General features: G+C 47.1%; 1 protein-coding gene across 1 annotated transcript in view; it reads right to left on the bottom strand.

Annotated features, from left to right (window-relative positions):
- Positions 1–24,024, bottom strand: part of Il17rd (interleukin 17 receptor D) — a 76,170-nt gene extending 52,146 nt beyond the window's left edge. Inside the window, exon 1 of the mRNA XM_003480091.5 lies at positions 23,839–24,024. Coding sequence (XP_003480139.1) covers positions 23,839–23,964 — 126 coding nt within the window. The 5' untranslated portion in view covers positions 23,965–24,024. The remainder of the gene's footprint in view (positions 1–23,838) is intronic.
- Positions 24,025–24,838: the final 814 nt, after the last annotated feature.

The raw sequence follows: 24,838 nt of genomic DNA on the forward strand, positions 1-24,838 counted from the left end.
TTCCAATTTTTACCTTATCTTCCATCCATAATGAAAATCACCACTAATTCTTATTATTGGGTATATTGTAGGCCCAAGACAGGAATCTTCAGCAAATCTCTAATCTAGCCTCATCACTCCTTCCTACCTTTTTTTAAAAGAGGTTGCTGAAAAATCTTAGTCAAAGTGAAGTAACTGCAAGATGTCATCTAACATAATATACATAGAGATTTTTTTTCCCTTTGATTTTGAGGATTAAACACAAGGCTTCACACATGCTAGGCAAGCACCATATTTCGGATAGATAAAACATACTCACATACCTTTTAATGTTGGTTTAGAATGAAAACAATCATGCTACAGAACCCTAAAGACAGACTTAGAAGAGGTACAAAAAAATCTAAAGTTAAAAAAAAAAAAAAAAAATCAAGGGGCCGGGGATTTAGCTCAGCGGCATAAGCACCTGCCTGGCAAGCACCAGGTTGTGAGTTTGATTGGGGGGGGGGGGGGTTTGCGGGGAATGCTCCCAAGATCCGTGCAGCATTTTACAGTCTGATTTGCTGCTTAAGGACTAAAAGCTTTTTGCAGTTTTTGAAGCAATTCTATGTGAAATGTGTAGAGCCAACAAACTACCCGTGCTAAGCAAGGTCATCATTTTTTTTAAGGTCATCATTTTGATTCAGACCCTAACCAAATGGCCTAACAGCATTCAGAGTAACAGAATTACAACTCAAGCACAATTAGAAGTTGTAAAACATAAGCTAGACTATTATAAGCACAACTTAAGATACTGAATTAAATTTCAGTTCAATTCCTCCTCTGCTGCCCAAAGCTCATAAAAACGTACATTTCTGTGAGGGTACTATTACCAGTATTAATTTTCAGATCATTCTGTTTGCCACAATTTAATAGATTCACCTCTACAGCACTGACAGGCTTAACAGATCGATTTTGGCATTATGGCTAACAACTTTCTCCCCAAAAAGTAGTGGGTAAAAGCCAAACGACCACCCTGAATTTACCAGCACTGCACCTCTAGAACTGACTTCCAGACACTCAGAACCAAGGAAAGCCACATCCTGGGAAGCACTTAACCACTGCACTGGACTAGTCAACATGCACTGGGTAATAGCAGAGCTTGGACCCTCATAAGTTAACCATACTACCTGACATCTTTCTGTAGAAACAAGAGTTTTATCGTTGTTTTGGGTGGGTGCTTGTTTTTGTTTTTTGTGACAGGGTCTCACTATGTTATTTAGGCTTGCCTTGAACTCATAGCAATCCTCCTGCCTCAGCTTCCCAAGTGCTGGGTTACAGGTGTGCACTTCACCTGGCAAACTATTTTTAAGAACATAAAAAAACAATTCCACAATGGTTTGAATAGAACCATATCATCTTATATGTTCCCCAAAACAGCAAAGGCCTCTGTATCTCATCTTAAAGGGGTTGAGACTCATTTAATGTCTTTTGCAATTCTCTCCCATACTATAAAAGCCCCAGCCAGCAAACTAGTACACTGAAATGAAATCTTAGCACAACCACACTAGAAGATCAGCTAAATACACAACACTGTCAGTTCAGTAAAGATGGAGTCCTTCTACAAATGCAAGTACTCGGACTCAGGCCTGAAACATCTGCAAGGCGTGTACCACATGTGAGAGAAAGCAGATTAGACAGAGGAGGACTGTGAGCAGCCCTTGTCCTGTGGCCTGAACACTGACAGTCACAGCAAGCACAGAAAGTGATTTCAGTACGGGACATAAGGAGCCCCTGCTCCACCTCCACCCTCACCAGAAATAACCGACCATAAACTTTTAGCACCTCTCCAACACAGAGTGAGGCATGACGGACCATGTTTGGGATTCACCAAGGATTCTCAAACCAGTGTAATTCCTTTCTTTACTGTGTCATTAAAATACACACACACAGTACTTATAAACAAAGGAATCATTTCAGTTTTTGCTTGGAAAAACAGGAGCCAATACATTCCTTCTGGGAATTTGGGGTAAGAGTTTCACAAAAGCAGTGTCCAGATGTGCTTAAAAACTCAGTCTGTTCTTTCTTTCATGGAAGAGTGGGGGGAGAAACATAGGGTGGGAGAGGCACTTTATTAAAAGCTGAAAAGGCTGTTAGATTTTCTTGGCTTGCACACTTTAACCCTTCTCCACTGACAAGGCAGACACACCTATAGCAGAACCAGCTCCATCCCCAGGCCTTCCTGCTGGAGGGAGGCAGCTGGGGCTGGCCACCAGTGTTCCAAGCCTGGCTGAAGGAGATCTGCTTGCTTCCAGAATGCCCTTAACGGCAGATGATCCCACCACAGGGTGAAACAATGGGGGTGAGTGTGCAGGAGAGGCTGAAGGCCAAAAATTCTCCAGTGAGAGCCAAGCGTTTCTGCATTTAAACAACCACACCCAGGAGATACCAAAATATTTTGTCAACACCATATCCTAGTTTAACCTGGAAGCTCTGCTGAGATTTGAAGCTTCCTCAAACTGATTTTATTCCCAGAGCCCCTCCTAACCACAGAGAGATGTGCATAGATAGCCCTTTACAAAGTCTTCCTACATCCTCCGAGAGGTGGATGCTGGCTGCAGGTACTGACAGTTAATGAGAGTTTTAAACAGAGCATAAATAAGGTACACAGAGAGTCAGGCAGATATGATGAATAAAAAGATAATCCTAATAAATGTTTACACTATCACCAACCAAAGTTTATATGAGCGGCTAAGCCCCCTTTCAAATAGAGAGCAGCTGCTGGCCTGCAGAGCAAAACGGTATGTTAAAAATGTGACCTACCTTAAAGTTTGTTTAACTCCCCTGTCAACCAGGGCTTCCTTCCGCCACCTTCTGTGGGGCTGGGCCGAGGCGGCATCCTTTCTGAAGTGTTTTTGTTTGCAAAGGTCTGGGTCTGTCTCAGTACTAGAAGAAAGATGTATCTCTACTCTACCTGGACAATCTTGACAAATCTTAGCAGGACTAAGGGCAAAAATGGTGACCTATCAGAGAACCAGCCCCTGATGTGTCAGAGGGACACCTGTCAACAGTCTCTTTCCCCATCCGAAGCAGGTAGGGCCAAGAAGCTGTGCTTCTTCAAGATCTGAAAAAGCTGCTGAGGCACCTCGGGTGTCACCTGATCCTGAAAAGGCAAACCCCACATAATTTCCCTCAAGAGCCTTCACGGTGGGCGAGGTGGACATGTGTATTCCAGCCAGCGTGATGGAATGGCATCCTGCAGTCTTAGCACTCTTCTAGCTTGAGGCAGGAGGATTACAGGTCTGTGCCCAGCCCAGGCAGGTTAACAACTCAGCAAGACCCCCTGGCTCAAAACTAAAAGGTGGGAAAGGAGGGAGAGGCTGAGGATGTAGCCTAACACTGAGACCCTGGATTAACACCCTGTACCTCCTCCCACCCCAAGCCAACAAAAAGAAAGTGGTCAGCAGGCCCCCCAGCGGAGCCCAAAACCAGGTCCTGCCTAGAAGGGTCCTAGAATCACCGAGATGGGTCATGGGCCCAGGGCAGTGCCATCAGAAGGAAGACACACACCTGTGTCAGGTGAAGGAGCCCGAGTGACAGGGCACTGTGAGAAGCAAAGTGACCAGTTTCATATTTCCAGATTAGAACACAGAGTTACAACTCAAACCACTCACTGGGAGTATTTCTGTCCCTTTAAGGGCAAGGAGCACAGTAAAACAGGAGAAACGGTCAGTGTTACCTATCTCCTTTTCTAATTTTTACAGATAGGAATCCCAGAGCCAGCCAAGAGCTTTCTGCAAAAGTGGTCAGAATGAGAGAGAGGCTCTGGCAATGAGCAGACTCCAAGAAAGCCGCCCCTTCTTCCCGTCCCTCATCCTCTGCCTCCTCACGGCAATGAGGCATCTGCCTCGAACGTCCATGAATGCACGTTCAGTAAGTGACTAGCTAGGGGTGGTGGAAGACCCTTGCGTGCTCCGGCAGTAGAAAGGAGTGCGCAGTGTGCCCAGCGCCCGCTGGCAGAGGACCCCAGCTAATACCACAGAGCATGCGGGCATTCAGAAGTACAAGCTCCACACTCCATGCACACCTCAAGATGCTGTTTGCTCTGTGCTGCTGCGGGCGGAAGGAAGCTGGCTGCAAACTACCCAGATAGTGCCTTCCCGGTACACCCTGTCATCACTCCTTGCCTAAGCTCAGGGCGAGGCCACGAACTCTGGAGATAGGGCTCTTCATCAAACCAGTCTCTGCTCCAGGCCTGTTATCACAGAGGCACCCACCCCCCTGGTCTCATCTTCCGCACCTGCTCCCTCCTGTTGGTCCTGCCACAGAGCCTACCAGAGCACTGCCAGGGCATTCTTACCTTCTCTCCTGCATGGAGGACACCAGCATAGGCCTTCTCTTGTCTTCCTAAAGCATACCTGGCTTTCATCTTTTCTCCTTGCCACCCTTTTCTCAAGCTGCCCTTGTGTGCACTGTAAATCCAGGACCTTCCCCTTGAGGAGCAAGGGCTGTTAACAGGTTCTTACAAAACTCTTCTGATCACAGCCAGGGCCTTTCCAAGGGCCCCTGGACAACGGTGGCTGAACACACCAAGAGAGTTTTGGACAATAATCTTAGCAAAGGTGATGGGGAAGGGAAAGAACTGGGAGTGATCTGGAGGTTCAGTTGGGACCCCTCTCCCATTCTCTTCACCCAGAGCTATCTTCTATTTACTTCAGCTTGGGATTCCAAGGAAACTCTTCTCAGAACAAGGAAGGAAGGAAGGAAGAAAGGAAGGTAGGTAGGTGTGTGTGTGTGTGTGTGTACATGTTTGTCACTTGTTAATTTTTTTTGGTACCGGGGAATGAACTTAAGACCTTGTGCTTGCCATGCAGGCACTTACACCACTGAGTTAAATCCCTGGCTTTAAAATCTATTTTTCTTTTTTGGGAATCTCACTACATAGTCCAGGGTGGACCTGAACTCACTATGTAACCCTGGCAGGCTTCAGTTTGTGGTGATCCTCCTGCTTCAGCTTCCCATGAGCACCACCATGCCTGGCCATGTTTTTCAGTGTTCTCCTTAGATTTCCCAGTAAGAAGGCAATTTGTGTAAACAAGGAAGGGATATCACAAAAAACTAACCAGTTGTGTAATTACCACCGGCAGTTAATTTGCCAGACAATGGGGGTGGGGTGGAGTAAGGGTGGGATAGAATTCAAGGCCAGGCACAGCAGCAGGCTATGCCTCCTCGGGCCTAAAGCAGCAGCAGAGCTGACAGCATCTGCACCCTCTGCAGAAAGGACAGCTACACCACCAACCTGGAAATAACATACCCCTGAGCAATTTTCCTAAGTCTCTGCCACACCCACCACAATTTCCACCTAAATCCTCTTCAACCTATCAGGCACTGACAGAAAGGCTCAGGCCTTCAGGACTGTCAACATCCCAGCTGTGACTCAGGGCTCAAAGGGAGTCTGAGGCAGTGTCCTGTTCTTGGATTCAGTGATTGATGACTGACTGATTGATTGACTGGGCCCTAAAAGCTTCTAGCCCAGAAAACTACCCAACTTAAAAATCAATCAAGGGGCAACCACTTGGGACCACTTCTGTCAGACAGAGGCTTTCTTTCTCTCAATAAATATATTCTGCTCTTTAAAAAAAATCATCACAGGCCACAAATAGAGCTCCGTGGCACAGCATCTGCCTAGCAAGCATGAGGTCATAAGTTCAATTCCCAGTATCAAAAGAAACAAACAAACAAAAGCAATAATTAACAACAGTATAGATGTTTAAAACTGGGAAATCACAGGTCCAAATTAGTGACACAAACAGAATTCTTCTATCCGTACTGAGATTCAACTGTTTTCATAATACGCTCCTACATCAGAAAGACTCATTTGGTAATTCTTATTTTAACTCCATTCACTTAAACATCTCCACTAACCCTTCCACCAACCAGCATTTCATCTGTACTTCACTGTATTACTAACAGACTTAGCAGCACTAAAATATTCTGAAGGTAAATCATCAGGTGAAAAGATTCAGTCCCTGAAAATCCCAGAATAAAACAAGGTAAGAAGCCACCAAATGACTAACATAAAATCAAATATTTTCAGATTCTGAAAAAATAGCACACGTTCTGCTACAGACAGAGACTAATGTGCCACACCAATTAGCACACAGTTACTACGCAGTCAGTGCAGAGCCCAACGTTTCAATCTCACTTAAGTGAGCTGTGGGGAGATGAGCCATTGCTAACCCATTTTACAGATGGAATTGGCTCAGAGAACCTAACACACTCACATGATAAATACGGCCTTTTTTTTCTTGTAAAAAGAAATTTGCCAAAGGCCACAATAAATGGTAATAAATGATACAGCTGGGATTTGTGGGCCAGACTGTCCCCCTTCTCAAAACATAGCTCAGCTCTTCCCAGTGAAATGGCCCGGTCATTTCACAGGGCAAGCTAAAAAACAAGTAATGAGAGCAACAAAACCTTGAGTCCAGTTATGCTACTTCAGAGAATATAAGCCAAGAAATTAAACAAATGAGGATATGCAGGAAAACAATCTGTATGTATATGTTCATGCCATCAGTACAGCAGCAATAACCCAGAATTAGCAAAAATAATGCAGGCACAAGGGCTGGCAAATGGGGTGAGGGGCACCCCATATGAGATTTCACCGGGAATGGTGGTGCAGGCCTGTAACCCTAGCACCCAGGAGGCAGGAGTGCAGCAAACTCAAGGCCAGCGTAGGCTACAGGGTGAGACCCTGTCTCAAAAGACTCGCCCCAAAACAAAAGGAAAATATCATGGCACCACTAAAATGACAGGTGAGACACTCGGAAATACAATCTTCGGAAAACAGATTAAAGTAAAAATAACTACAGGGACCAGGGATTTAGCTCAGTGGCATAAACGCCTGCCTGGCAAGCGCAAGGTCTCAAGTTCAATCCCTGGTACTAAAAAAACAAAACAAGACAAAATAACTATAAATAAAATCAATACGGTATTATTACAACTACAGCAAGAAGAGTTTGAGAGTAGTAGGAATTAAATATTAAATGCCCCAGTTGCTCTTTTTCTTCTTATTTGTGTTCATTATGTTTTTTTTCTTTTTAATTAGGCTGAAGCTACCAATTTGTAAAAGCAATATAAGGAAACCCTCCGAAAAGATGCCATCACTGGGCTGGGGATGTGGCTCAGTGGTGGAGGCTTGCCTATCATGTGCCAGGCTCTGAGTTCAATACCAGCACCTCAAAATAAAAAGAGGGGATCCGGTGTGGTGATGCAGGCCTGTAATCCTAGCACTTGGGAGGCTGAGGCAGGAAGATTGCTGTGAGTTTGAGGCCAGTCTCGGCTACAAGGTAAGTTGAGGGCCAGCCTACACAGCATAATGAAACTCTGTCAAAAAGATAAATAAATAAACAAACAGGAACATTTTAAAAAGTATTAATAGTTACACTAATTTTGGATCTTTTAAATCCTACTTTCAAATCAGATTCATAGAAGTCTTGTGTGTGTGTGTGTGTGTGTGTGTGTGTGTGTATACATGTATCTTTTTGAGACAGTCTCTCTATGTAGTTCAAGCTGGTCTTGAGCTCACTTTGTAGCCCAGGTTGGTCTCAAACTTGCAAGGATCCTCCTGCCTCAGTCTCCTGAGTGCTGAGATTATAGGTGCATACCACTATGGCCTGCATAAAACTTTTTGTTAAGCAAAATTTATTTGTGGACAAATATCTTTACAAATTAATATACTATGTCTGCCACCATTTGGTTTATCCTAATAAAAGTCCACTGATGGGTGTGGTGGCACACACTTGTAATCCCAGCACTCAGGAAACTGAGGTAGAAGGCTCACCATGAGCAACCTGGGCTATACACTACAAGTTCAAGTTCAGCCTGGACCACACAGTTGTGTCTCAAAAAGAAAAGCTCACACTTTGAGATCTTCTTTTACAGCCCAATGAAAAGGAATCCTCGTGAAGACAGCGTAGACCCAGGGGCAGGGAGGAGGTTTAAGAGCAGCTGGACACAAGCCAAGACACACAGGGTGCTCAGCACCCAAGGTGGGAAACTGATGTCTCACTGCCACTGTCACATCCTAGCTTGCCCAGGAAGGGACGGGGCAGGCCCACACTGGTCACACCCCACCTCCTACGCTCTGTGGCCAGGCTGGTCTGGACCCTGCAGTGGCTGCCTAAATATTCTGTTACTCCAGAGGAACAAAGCAAAATTAAATAGTACCCCAACTGAGCTCTCATCCTGGGGGAAACGACAGAGCCACAGGCTAGTGCTATCATGGAGAAGGAAAAGTAGATTTCTCCACTCAGCAGGTCCCAAGGTAACTTTTTCTCTGTTTCTAGCAACCCACACTGGCAACTGTCCCGTGCTCCCATGTTAAACGTGGCCTGACCCGATACACTGTGAATCCAGCATCAAGTACCAGCAAGCTCTGTATTCAGCTCCACTCCGTCTCAGCACATCTCTCCTAAGGCTGATCTGTGCAGTCAGGCAGCCACTGCCACATGTGGCTCCTTCAGTAAAACTACAAAGCCAGGTCCTCAACTATGCAGCAAAGTCTCAGCCGCCCAGCAGCCACCCAGGCGCATCACTACTGAACTAAATAGCATGAGAGAGAACAGGGCCATCACTACAGACAGCCCTGCTGGACATTACTGTGCTAGAGTTCAACAACTGCAATCCCAGGTGGCCCCTTCTCACAGCTGAACAACTCTTCCCAGCTTCACCAGGCACCCACCTATTTGACCTCATCTGGCATGTACTGGGCAGCATCTATTTTTTCATTTACAATCACTAAAATTGACATTTTTGGCATATACTTCCATAAGCTAAAACACATATATTTACTCATTTACTTCTACAATCAAACATATAGAACAGTTCCATCAGGGTCAGGGATTTAACTCAGCAGCATAAGCACTTGCCTGGCAAGCAGGACGTCATGAGTTCAATTCCAGGTACAAAGAAAAACAGAACAGTTCCATCAGCCTACAAAATTCCCTTGTACTATTCTTTTGCAGCTGAACTCTTCCTCCAACCCCTTCCGCCCTGGCAACCCCTAACACCCAACCCCTGGCAACCACTGAGCTGGCAGCTTTTTTAAAAACTCAGATTCTTGGCCTTCCCCTGGAAAGCCCACGTAAGCAGGTCTGGGGTAAGGCCCAGACTCGCCTCCTCTACCTAATGTTCCTCAGGTGGTTCTGGTACTCAGCCATTCTGGGGAACCTTTGGAGTAGATGCCTAATCAGAGTTTATCTGCAAAGCCCTACCTGACCTCAGGCCCATCCTCTGTCCCCCATCCCCAGCCTTCTGCTGCACACGGCCAAGGCCCTCTTAGGCTGGTGCTTGGAAGGCATCGCAGGCCCAACTGCTCGGAGCATGGGCAGGGGAAGAACTCTGCTGCTCTGGTTTCTGGCACAGAGAAGCCTCCCAGAGTCATCTTAATCCCTTCCTGGCTCTTTGTGCCACGGAATCCTCATCTGGAGAAAAAAAGGAAATAATCACCTAGCCCAGGCTTGCTGGGAAGTGATGACTGAGATGACACACGGGCTCTGTCAGCCAGCAGAAAGGTCCAGGGTCATTGGGAAACAGGTCTCTGCATGGACTCTCCACAACCTCTTTACAGATGGATACCAGGGATCAGGGCTTAAATGACAACTAAATTTAAAGCTTTTTAAAAACAAAATATAGGGAACTTTTTCTTAATTTATAATCCAAAGGCCAGGTACCAAAGTCTATTTTTAAAGGGCAATTCAGCACCATCTCAGAAAACCTCTGAGATGGACCCAAACTTTAGTTCAGCCTGGCATGTGTTTGCCTCTTTGAGCATTCCTGGAAACCAAGGAGAAGTTTAAGATGGTCAAAAAAAGCATGCCAACAGAAGAAATGTTATCATCTAAAATCACATGTTTATTTAGCCCCACCAAGCCAGAGAGAAGACTGTTTGAAAGGGAGAGAGAATGCCTGCTTAATCAACTAAAAATGCATTCATTACTATGCTATTCACCATGGCTTTCCTGAAATCAGACACTTTTGCCCCTAGACCATAAGATTGAAACGATTTGAAATGAAAATATTTCCTGTCCACTGCTTGCCAGTTTCTAGCCCCAGAGTGATATAACAGATGACATCCAGTACAATAAATGCTTTTATTAACCATAAATTTGAGACTGCTTTAGGGATTTGAAGTGTTGGGTTTCATGCTGAAAAAATGTAATGTTATCCATAGACCATCAGTGAGTAACAAAAACAGAGGTGCAGGTTAGGTGACTTTGATCAAATTATGTGGGGGGAAAATTGTCTTTTGCATTTAAAATAGTATTTGCATTCAGGAAAGATCTTCAAAAGGAACACCACAACAATTTAATCACCCATCTTGGGAAGTTTAGTGGCAATTCATGCTGAGCGCAGATTTACAGAGCCAGCAGCTTGTTAAACAGAAAAGAGGCTGAAAAGTGTTATGAGCCTACGTGAGCTAAAAATTTCAAATGGAAGAAGAGACCCCCTAAATCAACCTCAGCCCTAACTGACATTCTGGGCCAGAGAATGCCCCACCACATTTTAAGATGCTCAGCAGCATCATTAGGACATACTCACTAAAAAATAAATGCCAGTAGCACCTCCCTCCTGTGGTGACAACCGAAAAGGGCTCCAGAAAGTCCCCAAATCACTCCCAATGAAACACCACTGCTCTAAATCAAACTCAAGCTTGTTTAACAAATGCTGCCCCATTTTACTTCATCCAAAGAAAACACCAAGTCTAGGGGAACTGGACAGCCTCAGCCCTCTGCCCTTAATGCCTCCCTCTACACAAAAGCGTTAATTCCAAGTGATTTCTGAAATTAACAACACCCCTCACTCCCTTCTCCAGCTAAACTGAAGGGAGCACAGCCATGGAAACAAGAAAACGAACATTCTTCCCTGCCCCCCAACCAGAGCAAACTAGACTCAGCAACAGCAAGTCGCCACCCCAGGGCACCCCCTTGCCAGCCAGGCTTTGTGCGGGGTACATTCCAGCACAGGAGCCCCTGTCTAGTGGGCTGAGGCTGCATCCATCCCTGCACGCCTCCAAATCGCTGCTTTCTGGCCTTTCACTGTCAGGCTACAGAGGAGACCAAGGACTTGGTGCCAGAAAAGAAAATGAAAAGCCAAGCTCAGCCCTGCAGTTCATTCTCTGGATGCTCAATGTCCCACTACTGCAGCTCGGCACGACATTTCACAGCCAGCAGGGGAGGAGGCCCAGGCCGAAAGCCGAACAAATGCAGGGCATGGCGGCCTGCCTGTGCCCTTGCAGTCTCTGGATTTATGAATAAAACATGGAGGTTTTGCCTCTGTCATTTCCCTAGTGCCCTGGAAGAATAACAACTTGATGCTTTTTGACATTTTAACTTACCCTGGAAAATGACCAATGTTAACTCTACATCTGTTGGCCTTTAAATCTGGGTTGGGGGCAAATAAAAGTAAGAAAAGCCATGTAATTAGGTAGAAGATAGCAATTTAAGTTAAACTAACAAAATTGTAAGAGACTCCACTAAAATAATTTAGGCACCATACGATCAAAGAACTAAAACGTTGGGAAGTGACTCTGAGGACATGTTTTGAGTGAAGTAGCCTTTGCTGGAAGTGAAGTTCAATGTTTTCTTAACACAAAGGCAAGCTATGGCTGGATTTTGGTGTGAGGGAGCACTCAACCGTAAACGCACGCTGGTCAAACAGAGGTTTTTTAATAGGAACTCATTCCCAGCCATTGAAAGCAACAAGTACAACTGTCTGCAACAAGCCTCTGTGGATAGCAAAAGCCCTAAGCGTTGGAGAGAAGCAGAACTCCTAGATTTCAGAGTCTTTAAGGAAACAGCTTATTACAGGGTGTCACAAATGATAACTTGTACTTCACATCCTTAATAAAATAAAAAAGGAGACAATGTGAAACTTTTTTTTTCTTTTTGGTAAAGACAACACAAAACTAAACTGCATTCATCATAGAGAAAAGTGTCTATGTGCAACACTTTCAAGCAGAAAACAATCACATTTTGCTTACAGTTAAAAGTGCACCTGCATTTGTTCCCATTTATAAAGAAAATCCAGTGCCATCATACCATCACCTTTAAAGGGATCTGGCCAAACTATTTAACTTGATCCTATCATAAGGAAACAATCAGACACCCAACTGTAACTGCAGGGCTGCCCACATGAGTGACCTTGACTCTTTAGACTGTATAGGTTATGAAGGGCCAGTGGAATGCTCCAGATTAGAGAATAGAGAGACAGGACAATGAATGAAAAGCAGCGCTCCCTGTCAGCACACCAGCATGTGATTCAGTAAGAAGGCATGTCCACGCAGGGTGTGGTGGCTCACACCTGAAATGCTAGCACTCAGGAAGGTAAGTAAGGTAGGAAGATCACCGTGATTTCAAGGCCAGACTGGGCTACAAAGTGAGTTTAAGGCCAACCTGAGCTGCATAGTGAGACCAGTCTCAAAAAGACCAAAAAAAAAAAAAAAAAAAAAGGCATATTCAGAGTGACAGCCGAAAGACAATTAGGGTAGTGTGGTTACACCTTCAGCACAGAAGATTCCAGCCAGTAGTAGAGAGCCAGCCTACAGCATGGCACATGCACTGCACGGCGCCTCGATAGGCTGTCTGTGCCACTGAAAGCTCTAAAAGGTTCACCCCAGCGCCTGCCTGGCAAGCACAAAGTCATGAGTTCAAGTCCTAGTACCAAAAATAAATAAATACAAGGTTCGCCATCACTGATGACCTACGTAGGCCAAGGGGAAACAGGTGTTCGTTTTACAAGTCTTTTCCACTTTTGAAATTTTTCAAAATATAAAGAATGAACAAGCACAACAGTAAGAACACCCTGATACGGAAGACTGGCTACGTACCACATAGGAAGAAGGCTTGCCTCTTCCTGTTTAGTTATAAATCCACAACTATGCCAGTAGTACTTCAGAATACCTACACATAGACAGATGGACTCAAAAACCGTTAAAAGTAAAAACCAATACTGTGATTTCTTCCAATTCACTTGGTTGGCGGTGCGCATTTAAGACCTTCATGTTCCCGCTTTAACAGCAGAGGGCCCTCTACTGTATACGGTTTCCTACATCTCTCCTCCAGCATTCTCACTGCCCCTAATCAGAATCCCCAGACTGTCAGCCTTTTTACATCCTCTCTGCTTTCCACCCAAATTCCTCCCTCGTTATCCACCCCCATCCTTTTTTAATGAAAGAAAACCAACGATTGTACTAGTCTTGACCAACTGGAAAACTATGCACTTTAAAAAAGACAGTAAGTATCCTCCCTGAAGCAAAAGCAAGCTCCGTAGATGGGAGGTACTGACATGAAACGATGTGGGAGACACAAGTTCTGTTTCTCAAAGACCCAGGGAGGAGAACAATGAGAGGCAGCACATCCGGAGCAGGCCTGAGAGGTCTGGGTGACAGCCACCTTTGGTGCACTGGCAGCTCCTGAGGCCCTAAAGCAGTCTCTGGCTGGCCCCACCAGAGGCTGCATTTTCGCTGCTTGATCTTGGTAAAACTCCATGACCTCCTTCTCAAATTAAAAGGGCACTGGCATTTTTTTAAACCACAGGAGCTATCTTTAGTGAAGCCTTCTAAGGATTTCATTAATTCATAGCCAGCCAACCAGGACTTTTCCCACAGTCTTCCACAAAAAAGCCTGGGAAGTCACTGATTGCTTGGCTGGATCTGAATATGAGCAGAGGTAAGATCAGAAATATCTAGTTCCTCCCACAGGGAGGCAAGGCATGAAAATCAAAGCCCAGCAAAAACTCATTACCACAGCTGGCCAGCAAACCCACAGCCCCGGAAAGAAGGCATAGAGCACCTCTGAGTCCAGACAGAGCTCCGTGCGACTTCAGCAAATGAAATGCATTCACAAGAGTGGGGAGTAGAAGTAGGACAGAGAAAATGAAATAAGAGTGAGGCCTGTGCCTGTTAAAGACAGAAAGTTTTCACACACAATGAGGGCTGATGGCAAGGAGCGAGACGCATTCTGTTAACATCACTGTGGAAAATCCAAAACCAGGTGCCTGGTGCTTAGTCATAGCATTTTACATTCTCTCACCCACAGTGCAGAAAACAGTCCAATGCCTCTCGCCCCAACAATGATCCTGCAGGTATGGCTCCTAAGCACACCAGGATCCCAGCCCTCAAAGCGCAGGGGAGCCCCCAGCCTTTAGACAGTATGTGACAACCAGCAAGGCTACCAATAATCCGTGGTGTTACTGAGTTGAGCAAATGTTTATGCTACTCTCAGTATCAACGCCCCCTTCTCAAGGCCACTAGAGATCATCCACTCCATCCACTCGCAAGAACCCATCCTCACCATCCATTTTATTTCCATTTTAATTTTCTGCAGAGCATTCAGTCAAGACAGGGACAGAGAGCCTAGTGCAGTCCAGGCTCTGTTCTGGAGATTAGGAAACAGAACAGATTGTGTTTCTACCTTTGTGGAGCTGGCACTGCATTGGAGAAGATGGAGAAACAAGAAAATATGGTGCATGCCTCACAGTGAAAACGTCTATGAGAAGAATATAGTTAGGACAGAGGACAGAACAAACAGTGAGGTGCTACCTTCACTGGCTGGTGATCCCAGCTAGGTGTGGTGGTGCACACTTCTAATCCCAGCACTCAGGAGGCTGAGGCAGGAAGATCACTGTGCATTTGAGACCAACCTGGGCTACAAAGTGAGCTCAAGGCCAGTCTGAACTGCATAGGGAAACCCTATCTCAACACACACATATATACACACACACACACACACACACACACACACAGGATGGTCGCAACTGGTACTTTGCTATCTTCTGTCTCCTCTACTTAAACTTGAGCTCTGGAAATCACACCTGGCACACATGAAACACCAGCCACTCACCAAATGAATGAATGGCCACAGAGGGTCATGCTAACCAAGCCATCACGTGCTGGGAAACTTTCTCAACCTCACCACTACTGACAGACGCCTGCGCAGATGAATTCAAGGTGTCCTGCTGCCTAGGACAACCGGCAGATGCCCCCCACCCCACCCCCCTGCTCTGCCCATGTCCTGCTTGCTGCCCACAATGTCCCCCACCTCCTGGTCCCACTCTCTAGCAGGTCCTGCTTAAAGTTCCCTTGGTAAAGCCAGCCTTGTTCCTGCCATTCCTGTTCCTCCCTCTGCGCCTCCCCTGAAACATTCAAATTTGATTTCTTCTTCATACATAAGTTTCATTTCTGTTTCTTCTTCACCTCACTGCATCACTGCAAATATGGCCAGAAGCGTTCTCTCTAACTCTGGAGGAAGGATTGGGTTGATCTGACTTAATTAAATGCAGGCTTCATGGCACAGGTAAAATTCCCATACAGAGAAGCCTCATAGAAAGGTGGGCCTCCTCCAAAGCACAGGAAACTGAGACAGAACAAGAAGTCAGACCTTCTGGGAACTAAGACATGGGCTAAAAAGCCAGCGTTCCCAACGTGGCCTCCAAGCAGGGCTCAGGCATGCGCTTGTCATTAAACTGCTTTCACAGAGGCAATTTTAGGATGAGGAGCAACAGGAAGCATGGTTCAGGTTTCTTTGGGAACAGAAGGGATGTGTGGAGAGTAAACAGGGCTTCCCAATCCCTCCTGCACCTCCTTGTAGTCTGAGCCGCTTCCTCTAGCGCATCTCCCGGGGATGGGAAGACCCATGGGTGACCAGAGCCTGGTCCTGTTATTTGTCTTTCCCCTGGGCCAAGTCACTGTGACTTGATAGAGCAGCTGCTCCAGAAACACCAGCCCTCACCTGGGTTCTAAATAAGCCTTTTACAGGCTGGGACATTGCACACTTACAATAAATCCTCCGCAGGTGAGTGCCTGTGCCCCACCCGGAGAATGGAGGTCATAAACTGTCACTGACTGCCTGCATTTGCTCTGCATCACACTGCATTTGCCTCAGATAAAAGGGCTGTTTTGGGGAGGGAAGCCAGGAATCACTGAACAGAATAAAATCCCATCAAGTTTAAACCATATAGCCTGACTTGAGGACATGCACCTCTATTCCAAGAAAACCCTCCCTTAACCTCCCTCTCTGGAATACAACAGAAATTTGGAACAACAGCCGGTGCTTTTATGGGGTTACTATGGTGTGGGGGACAGAGCACTTGAAAACTCCTTTTTAAGGACATAAAGTCCTAGGAGGTGGGGGTGGGTAGTGCTGTGGATCAAACCCAGGGCCTCACACATACTACATAGGCGCTACAGCCCCAGCCCTTTCCTTTAAATCTGAAAACTAGTTCCGTTTAAATCTTAATCCCTAATGATTTCAAAAGTATTAATTTGAAATACTTAATATGTGCAGTGCACATACCCATCCACAAATATCCTCATCAGTTTCCATTCCCTTTTAGGGGTGATACTACGGCTTTTCTGGTAAGCTCAAACAAGCTCCCTTACAATGCAGTAGTTTTAATGAAAAGTCTTATGATTAGTATCAGTTAGAATGAAGAAAAGTACAATAAAATTACAATTTAGTAAGCTTCCCATCACCCTTGCCATCTAGTGCCTTTTTGACTTTAGTTCGTTTGAGGCAGAGTCTGTCTCACTGTGTACCCCAGGCTGGCCTACCTCGGCCTCCCCCAGTGGTGGATCGAAGGTGGGCACCTACCTGCTTAGCCCTTCAGATGCCTAAGTTACCAGCCATATGCAAACAGGACATCTCACCATTAGGCTGACCATAAAACAAACATGGTAGAGGTAGTTTTCATTTATTCTAGTAAGGTGGAAGATTTATAGGCCAACTTCCGTTCTAGAAGAGAATTATATGTGTGTTCACATCACATCTTTATTTTGTCATCCACTCCGTGATTTGTCGAGGACAGCTGGTAACAATTAAGTAAGTCCCTCTTTAAAAGCTGTAGGCTTAATTAGCTCCATCTACCTTCCCCCACAACTCCAAACCAGGAACCAAAGGAAAGGGAAGCTAGTTGTAAATGTTACAATAGTAGTCTCTATTAGAGAAAAACTAGTTATTTCTTTTTAAGTTTCCTTCAAAAAAGAGGATTCAAGGTAACCAAAGTAATTTTTTAAACTGTTCACTTTGGCTCATGCCTGTAATCCCAGCACTCAGGAGGCTGAGGCAGGAAGATCGTTGCGCGTTTGAGACCAGCCTGGGCTACAAAGTGAGCTCAAGGCCAGCCTGAACTGCACAGCGAGATCCTGTCTCAAAAAGACAAAAAATAAAAAAATAAACTGTTCATTTTCTACTTTCCAGCCTGGTATTATTTATTAATATTTTTAACATAGAGAGCCAGGCATGGTGGCATAACCCTATAATCCTAGCACTCAAGAGGCTGAGGCAGGAGGATCACTGAGTTTGAGACCAATCTGAGCAACATAGTGAATCTAAGGTCAGCCTGAACTACATACATAGTGAGACACTGTCTCAAAAAAAAGGTGGGGGTGGGTAGTGCTGTGGATCAAACCCAGGGCCTCACACATACTACATAGGCACTACAGCCCCAGCCCTATCCTTTAAATCTGAAAACTAGTTCCGTTTAAATCTTAATCCCTAATGATTTCAAAAGTATTAATTTAAAATACTTAGTATGTGCAGTGCACATATCCATCCACAAATATCCTCATCAGTTTCCATTCCCTTTTAGGGGTGATACTACGGCTTTTCTGGTAAGCACAAACAAGCTCCCTTACAATGCAGTAAAGTTTTAATGAAAAGTCTTATAATTAATTACTTGGGAAGGGACAGCCTCCCTAGAGACATTCTTTATTATTCAGGCTACAAACTTCTTGTGTCAATGTACAGAATCTGCAAGGTAAATCAAACCGGTATGGTTTTCTTTGAACAGACATCATGTCCTTCCCAGACACCAAAGATTGTTTGACTTACACAAAGAAATCCCATCAATCCAATTGGTTTACCTGCCTTATCTACATAGCATAACTATACTAATTTAATTTCTAATTTTAGGTTTCCCTTCTCTATAAGACACAAAAAGTACCCATCTGTGCATTCAGACCTTTAAGTGTGATTACAGCAGTAGGCTAAATTTTGAGCAAGATAAGAAGCCACTGAAAGATTTTCTCCCTTGGATTCCCGCTTCCTGAGGACTTGCCCTAGCTAGCTGTAATCTGCAGTAAGACTATCTATTTCAATAGGATGTGATCACTTCAAGGTTTGCATCTTTTCAATCGGCTGGTGGCCCTGCCGGGTTTAGAGTGGCAGAGGGGAAGTGGCCTGTGGTTAAACAGAGGAAATACCAAGACATTTTAACAGAGCAAACAGTCTCTTTACTTCCCACCGGGAAGAGCTTCAAAGGCCCTGGGCCCCGAAGGAGACAATGTGTTGCCGGGCCATCAGTCACCTAATTGTGTGTCAGGCCCATTCAGACGTCCCAGCAGCCAAGACAAACACTGCCCAGGAGGACAATGCCTCCCACTGGCTAGGCAAGTCTGGCCAGCTGGAGACGGCAGGTGGCACCAGCAGACAGGGAAGAGCTCTCCAGGACAGGAGACCCCCTCCATCTGGGGGAGATGCAAACAGAAAAGGGATGGCTTCTAGGATGACAGGAGAGAGGTCGGTTCCTAGGGTGCTTGGGTGGGGTACCTGGGCCCCTACCTCTTTCAGTACCTTCAGACAGGGGTGGAACCCAGGATTCTATAAGTCTGGAAACCCATCCATCACAGGCAGACGCAGGGAGGCAATGTGGAATGAAAGAGGACAATAAAACCGTTGATGGAGTGGTCCCAGCAGCGGCCGACATCTGCTGGGGCACAGTATGTGAAAAGTCCAGGGACAGCGGAGGAAAAAGGGCTGGTGGGGGGAGGGTGACATTCTAGGCCAGATGAAGCATGACAAATATCCAACTTAAAATAAAGACTTAGAAAAGCATTAGTAGTTATTTCCTTTGTAGGAAAACTGTTGTCACAAGGTTTGAGCTGCTCAGATTCAGATTTGGATTCTGCTCCAGCTCTCAGGGGACACTGTTACAGCCGAGCCCAGCTGCCTGGAGAGGAAGCCGTGGAAGTGTAAGGTTCCCCACTCCAGGCCTCCTCTTTAGCCCCAGCCCTTCCCACCCAAGCCAGGGTTCTCCTCCTCCCTCCTGGCCAGGCGGACCCCTTTTATTTGTCAGGGTTCTAACAAAGTCTCCACTGAACTCTACAGAATTCTGAGAGATTATAAACAATGCGTTTTCTCTCCCCTACTCCTGATTAGGGAAGTTCTGTCTCCTAAAGGTACAGTTCTCAAAACTGAGACAGCATCAGAATCCTCTAAAACTTCTTAAAATGCCACTTACGGGGTTCTGTCTCACTCTCATGCTAGTCCCACTACCCTTCAATCTGCATCTCAGTAAGCTCCCAAGGCAATTTTGACACTGGAAACCACGGTATATCACTTTGAAAAAGACTTTTGGGAAAAAAAAATACAGTAAGTGGTACTCAGTTTCATTCATGCAGTTGTTTCCCAAATTAATAAGCAGTACAAGTGAGGCATATTAGTGCACACCTGTAATCCTAGCACTTAGAAGGCACAGGCAGGAGGACTGCCTGCCTGGGCTACCATGGTGAGTTCAAGGCCAGTCTGAACTATACCCTGTCTGCAAAAAAAAAAAAAAAAAAAAAAAAAAGTTGTGAGATGCTCCAGGTACTGCAGGGATTTGGGGGTGGACAGATACAGACAGCGAGGGAGGGCTCCCCAAGAAAGATGGATATAAGCCAGGATGGGTTCAAATTAACTATGAAAAACAAGCTGGAAGAAAGCATTATATATCTCTTATAAAGATGTCTCTGAAAAATGTAGCAATCAATGCATGGCTGAATAATTTTTAGCCAAGAATTCAGCAAGGGACACAAGAGCATCTGTAAATGGACACGTGGCCAGGGAACAGGCAGAACAGACATGGGATGGGGAGCCAGTGCTGCAAGTGAATGAAAACCATCCAATTCAGAACCAAACAAGCACGCCCCGGGCCCACGGCCAAGCACAATTCCTGGGCTGGACTTTCATCAGGAGTCTAAATTTTAACCAGCTGGAACTTCTTTTTTTCCAAGTACCACCCTATTTCTCCCTACCTTTTGAGATGAAATATTTGCCTTAAATGGGAAGCTTGCACTTCATTGTAAAGAGGGTGCCAGCATTCTGTCTTCCTGAGCTGCTGAAGGTTCAGCTTTGGGGGAGGGGGGGCATAGAAATTGTAATTCAGGCATAACAGACCAGGGAAGGTATACCCCATTTTAGGTAAGGAGCAAGAAATGTCCCTTCCTTCCCAAATGCAGGAAAAGCCACCCACTAAAACTCCAAGAAGTGGATTCCTAACTCCTTGTTCCATAAATAGGCTTCTCAGCCAGACAAGGCTGTCTCGGAAGAGGAGAGTGGTGACCAGGAATCTCAGGGCGAGTGACTGACATAATTAAAGTGACACATCACAAACAAAAACATTCTGCTTTCAAGAAGCAAGGGTTAAGAGCCAGTAAAAACGAGGGGGCCAGCAAATTGTTGCTTTCTTGGAACAAACAGTATTTATTATTCAAAAAGCAACTTTACCTGGCAAGGGCCATAAGAGATTTTCTCTTCTGTGGGTTAAGGAAGTGTGCTCACAACTCATTTCTAAAGCACTGAGCTGTGTTCAAGATAGTATCAGTCTCTTAATTGCCCCACAAATAATGGGGAGGTCGTGAAACCTGACTACTTAAACCAAGCCAGCTCCCAGCTCCTCTGAGAGCAGCTTTGAAGGGTCTGTTTGCAGAGCAGCCTGGGGGATGGGGACGGCAATCACCTCACAAGTCCTGGGAAAAAACCCTTCCTACAGAGGAAAGGGCTCCTGGAACAAGCGCTTCCTGGAGATCAAGGGGTCCTCTGCACAGCTGCTCTTCCAGCACCCAAGTCCTGCCCCTCCTTCAGGGCTTGCTTCTGCACCCTGCAATCACACTCAGGTTTTGAGTGAAACTTCGATCCATAAGAAGCCCTCTCCTATGGGTGCATTACACATAATCAACCCTTATTCTTGGTATGTTTGTACATACACAACTCAACTGAAAGCAACCTCTGAGCTGAAGCCAACAGCCACATTGAGTATCTGCTGTATGGTCAGGGAACTAGATATCCAAAAACCCAAGTTCTTGTATACCTATGCTTACTGGAGACAGAAGACAAAGCAACATCTGGGATGGGCAGCAGGGTAGGCTCCTTGCAGGAAGGGATACTAGAGCAGAGGGTGAAGCTGAGGAGGTGGAAAGAGAAGGAACAAAGGCTGGAGCAGCATGTGCAAAGGCCTACTGTGAAGCTGACACAGGAGGCAGGGTGCTGAGATCTCTCACCCCACTTAAAATCTATCACTTAATACTGGATTTAACAGGAGGGTCGTAGGATTTAATTGCGCTCACACAAGATGTACAGGGCTCCAGGCTCTGACACTATCAAGAAACTAAAGAGAGGGCAGCACACATACCAGCTACATAGTCTAGTGAGGACTGAAGGACTGAAGTGCAAGGCCCTGTTTATGAGAAAGGGAAGGGCAATCTGGGAGAACTTCCCTGTGGGGTCACTAGAGCTGAGGCCAGGCAGGAGGTTCTCAGGAGAGGAAAAGGCACCCCAAGAGGAGGGGAAAACAGGAGGTGACAGCACAAAAGGTGGGGAGGGAGCGGAGAGGGTGGGACTGGTTGAGGCTGGCAAAGTGGGGGGTGCAGGGATGAAAGAAGAGTGGGTAAATGGGTCCATATGATGTATCAGCCTGCAGCTCCAGGTTGGGAAAAGCCTGGAATCTGGCCCAGCAGCCCCCACGCTCATCCAGGAAGATGATGAAAATGACCCATAGAGAAGACTGGTGAAGGGCTGGGGATTTAGCTTAGTGGTGTAAGCATTTGCCTGGCGTGCTCCAGGTGGTGAGTTCGATCCTTGGTACCAAAAAAAAAAAAAAAAAAAAAAAGACTGGTGAGGCCAAGACAGGTGCAGTTGAGATCACCTGAAATGAGGAGCGGTGTTGGAGGGAAGAAAGTACAGGAGCATTGAGGAGCCTGGGTTGAGGGGCATCGATTCTGAAGGGGTGCAGTCCCAGGGAAGAGAAAAGGTGAAGAGAACAAAACCGTTGTGATGCTACAGATAACCAAAAGTCAAATTCAGTCTAGGTCCAAAATTCTAACAGGCAGCCTCTAGAAAATGTGCACTCTATAAAAAATAAACTGGAATGACACCTCCCCTGTGAGTTATCCTGAGCACTGACCAGGGAGAACCAAAAAGGAAGCTAAACTCCCCACCTCCTTCAGCTAGTCAGTGCACAGAATGGGGGGAAGCAGGATGCAAGCAATGCTCCAGCCTGTGAGCCAGCTGGGGCACAGGCCAGGGAGAACCAGGAAGGCAGCTAAGGCCCACCTGCGAGCCTGTCTAAAACCCATAGTCTGGACAACTATTCAGAGGACAATATGCGAAACAACAACTATTGTAGATTTCCTACTGTCTTATCGCTCATTTTACTGTTGCTTTATTCCCTTTAAAATAAATACATTAAATAAAAATATAAACTGGGTGCGATGGCACACACCTATAATCCCAGCACTCAGGAGGCAGAGGCAGAAGGATCACTGCAAGTTCAAGGCCAGCCAAACTACATAGTGAGACCTTGTCTCAAAGACATAAATTAAACCAAAAAAGACTAATGATGCTTTACTACAGTGGAACAGAGTGGGAAAATGTGATATGTCACCCTAGCGGCACAGTGATAGAGCCTTAGGTCACAGTATTCAACAAGGCAGAGAGAAGGGAGCAGGATACGGCTACTGCCTCTAAGCATCCTAGCTGCTTGGTTCAAATATGGCTTTCTGTGCTGTTTCTCTAAATTATGGGGCAAGTGCGCTGGAAGCACGAGCCTATGTCCCCAAGAGTGTGTCCTATCTTAGGTCTTGTCTTACTAAGGCTATTTAGAGCCTCCTACAAGAGGCAGATCAATTTAGCCTACGCGAACTACCCCACAACCATCCCAGACCAGGCGGAATCAGGATGTACTCCACGTCCTCCCACTTTCCAGATGAGGAAACTGAGGCTCCCAGGAGTAGAGCCCAGGCAGTGTCTCTGGCTGCCAGGCTCTCTTCACGGGGCGAAAGGCATAAGCGTCCCGAGGCGAAGCAGCCCAAACCCCTAAGAGAGGCACCAGGCGGCAAGATGGACTCTCCAGAACCCGGGGCCGCCGAGCCCAGTGGTCGATCCAGGGAGGGCGGCAGCGTCCCCGCGCTCCCCAACTGCACGGCCCGTCCCCCGGACAGCGTCAGAGAAGCACTCAGTTCCGGGCGAGGAGCCCAAGTTCACGGCGAGAAGTCTGGACTTCTGTCTCGCCTCGGGCTCGTGGCTGAGGTGCCAAACTCTGGCTGCTCCGGCCGCTAAAAACATCCTGACTCCAGGTGGGAGGCGGAGGGGGAGGTGGAGCCCGCGGAGCATCCGCGAGGAAAGCCGAAGGAGTCAGCGAAGTCCCGTCCGCCTGGAGCTCCAGTCGGTCGGGGGCGAGGTGACGGCCCCGGCCCGGAGGAACAAAGCGACCCCAGGACGGGGTACGCCTTCGCGCTGCTGCGGGCTGGAGGTCCGGGAACAGAGCCTCACCGCAGCGACCCCCGCCCGGGCAGCTCGGGGTCCCGGGCCAGGGCGCGCAGTCGGGGGGCGCGGCCCCGGGAACAAAGCGTGGGGCGCCGCGCCCCCGTCCCACGGCGCCCTCCTAGCGAACACAAAGCCAGGGGCCGCCGGACCCCCACGCCCGGCCGGCGGCGAACGCGCGCCCCGGGAGGCAGCGGCAAGGACCGCGACACCCAAGCGCGGCGCGGCGCCGCCCGCGCACCTGTGCGCCACGACCCCGCGCTCGACTCCGGAGACCGCGAGGAACCCGCGGTCCTCGCCTTACCCTCCAGCCGCAGGTGTCGGCGCCCCTCGCGCGGCCTGAGCCGCCCGCGGCCACGGCCAGCTGGGAACCGTTGAGGCAGGCGTTGACAGTGAAGAAGACAGAGCAGAGCTGAAGCCACGGGGCCATGGCCGCGCGCTCGCCCAGCCGGCCCTGCTCTGTGCAGCGGCCGCCGCAGCTGGAGCCCCAGGGGGCGGGGCAGCAGCCCGAGAGGGCCGCACCGAGCATGCGCGGCCGGCTGCCCCTGAGCCCCGAGACCCGCCTCCAGCCTCAATTCCAGAGTCCCCGCCTGGCCCTGTTGCACAGCCCGCCCACCTGGGCCCCGCCTCTCTGGCCACGCTCTAGCTGCTGCGGGGTCCCGCAGCTGCAGAACTCCCGCCAACTCAGTGCTCAGCCCCCTAGCGCCCCGCGCCCTTTACCACTGTGTAAGAGTTTTGTTTAAATCCGGCGTGCTCCGGCGCGCCTGTAATGTTAGCCCTGGAGAGGATGAGGAAGGAGAATTACTGCGATTTCTAGGCCAGCCTGAACTACCCTATCTCAAAAAGAATTCAAAGTTTTGGCTTTGGGGAACTGTTTGTTTTCAGACGAGAGCTCGCTGTGTAGTCCAGCCTGTCCTTAAACTTGTGTATCCCAGCCTGACCTTCTGCCTCCACCTGGTAACTTCTATTATCTCCACCCCTACGTCCGGTTTAAGAGATTTTTGTTTTTTAATCTAAAGGATTTGTTCAAATGATGTCTGCTCCATACAAAAATTTGGGGAAACTCAATATAATAATTGGATAAACTGGGAATTTAGCTCAGTGGTACAAGCGTCTGCCTGGCAAATGTGAAGTTGTGAGTTCAATCCCCAGTACAAAAAAAAAAAAAAGAACAAGCACCTGATATGTGCCAAGTCCCCTCTTGTGCTCTTCTAACCACACAGGGAAGTTAACCACACAGGGAAGTGTTAGTATTATTACCTTGGTTGGGTTTAGACACAGAAACTCTAGTATAATGAGAAAGT

This window comes from Cavia porcellus, unplaced genomic scaffold, assembly GCF_034190915.1.
Source record: "Cavia porcellus strain 051 isolate PalLab524CR breed Dunkin Hartley unplaced genomic scaffold, mCavPor4.1 scaffold_10, whole genome shotgun sequence".
NCBI classification, from domain to species: Eukaryota; Metazoa; Chordata; class Mammalia; order Rodentia; family Caviidae; genus Cavia; species Cavia porcellus.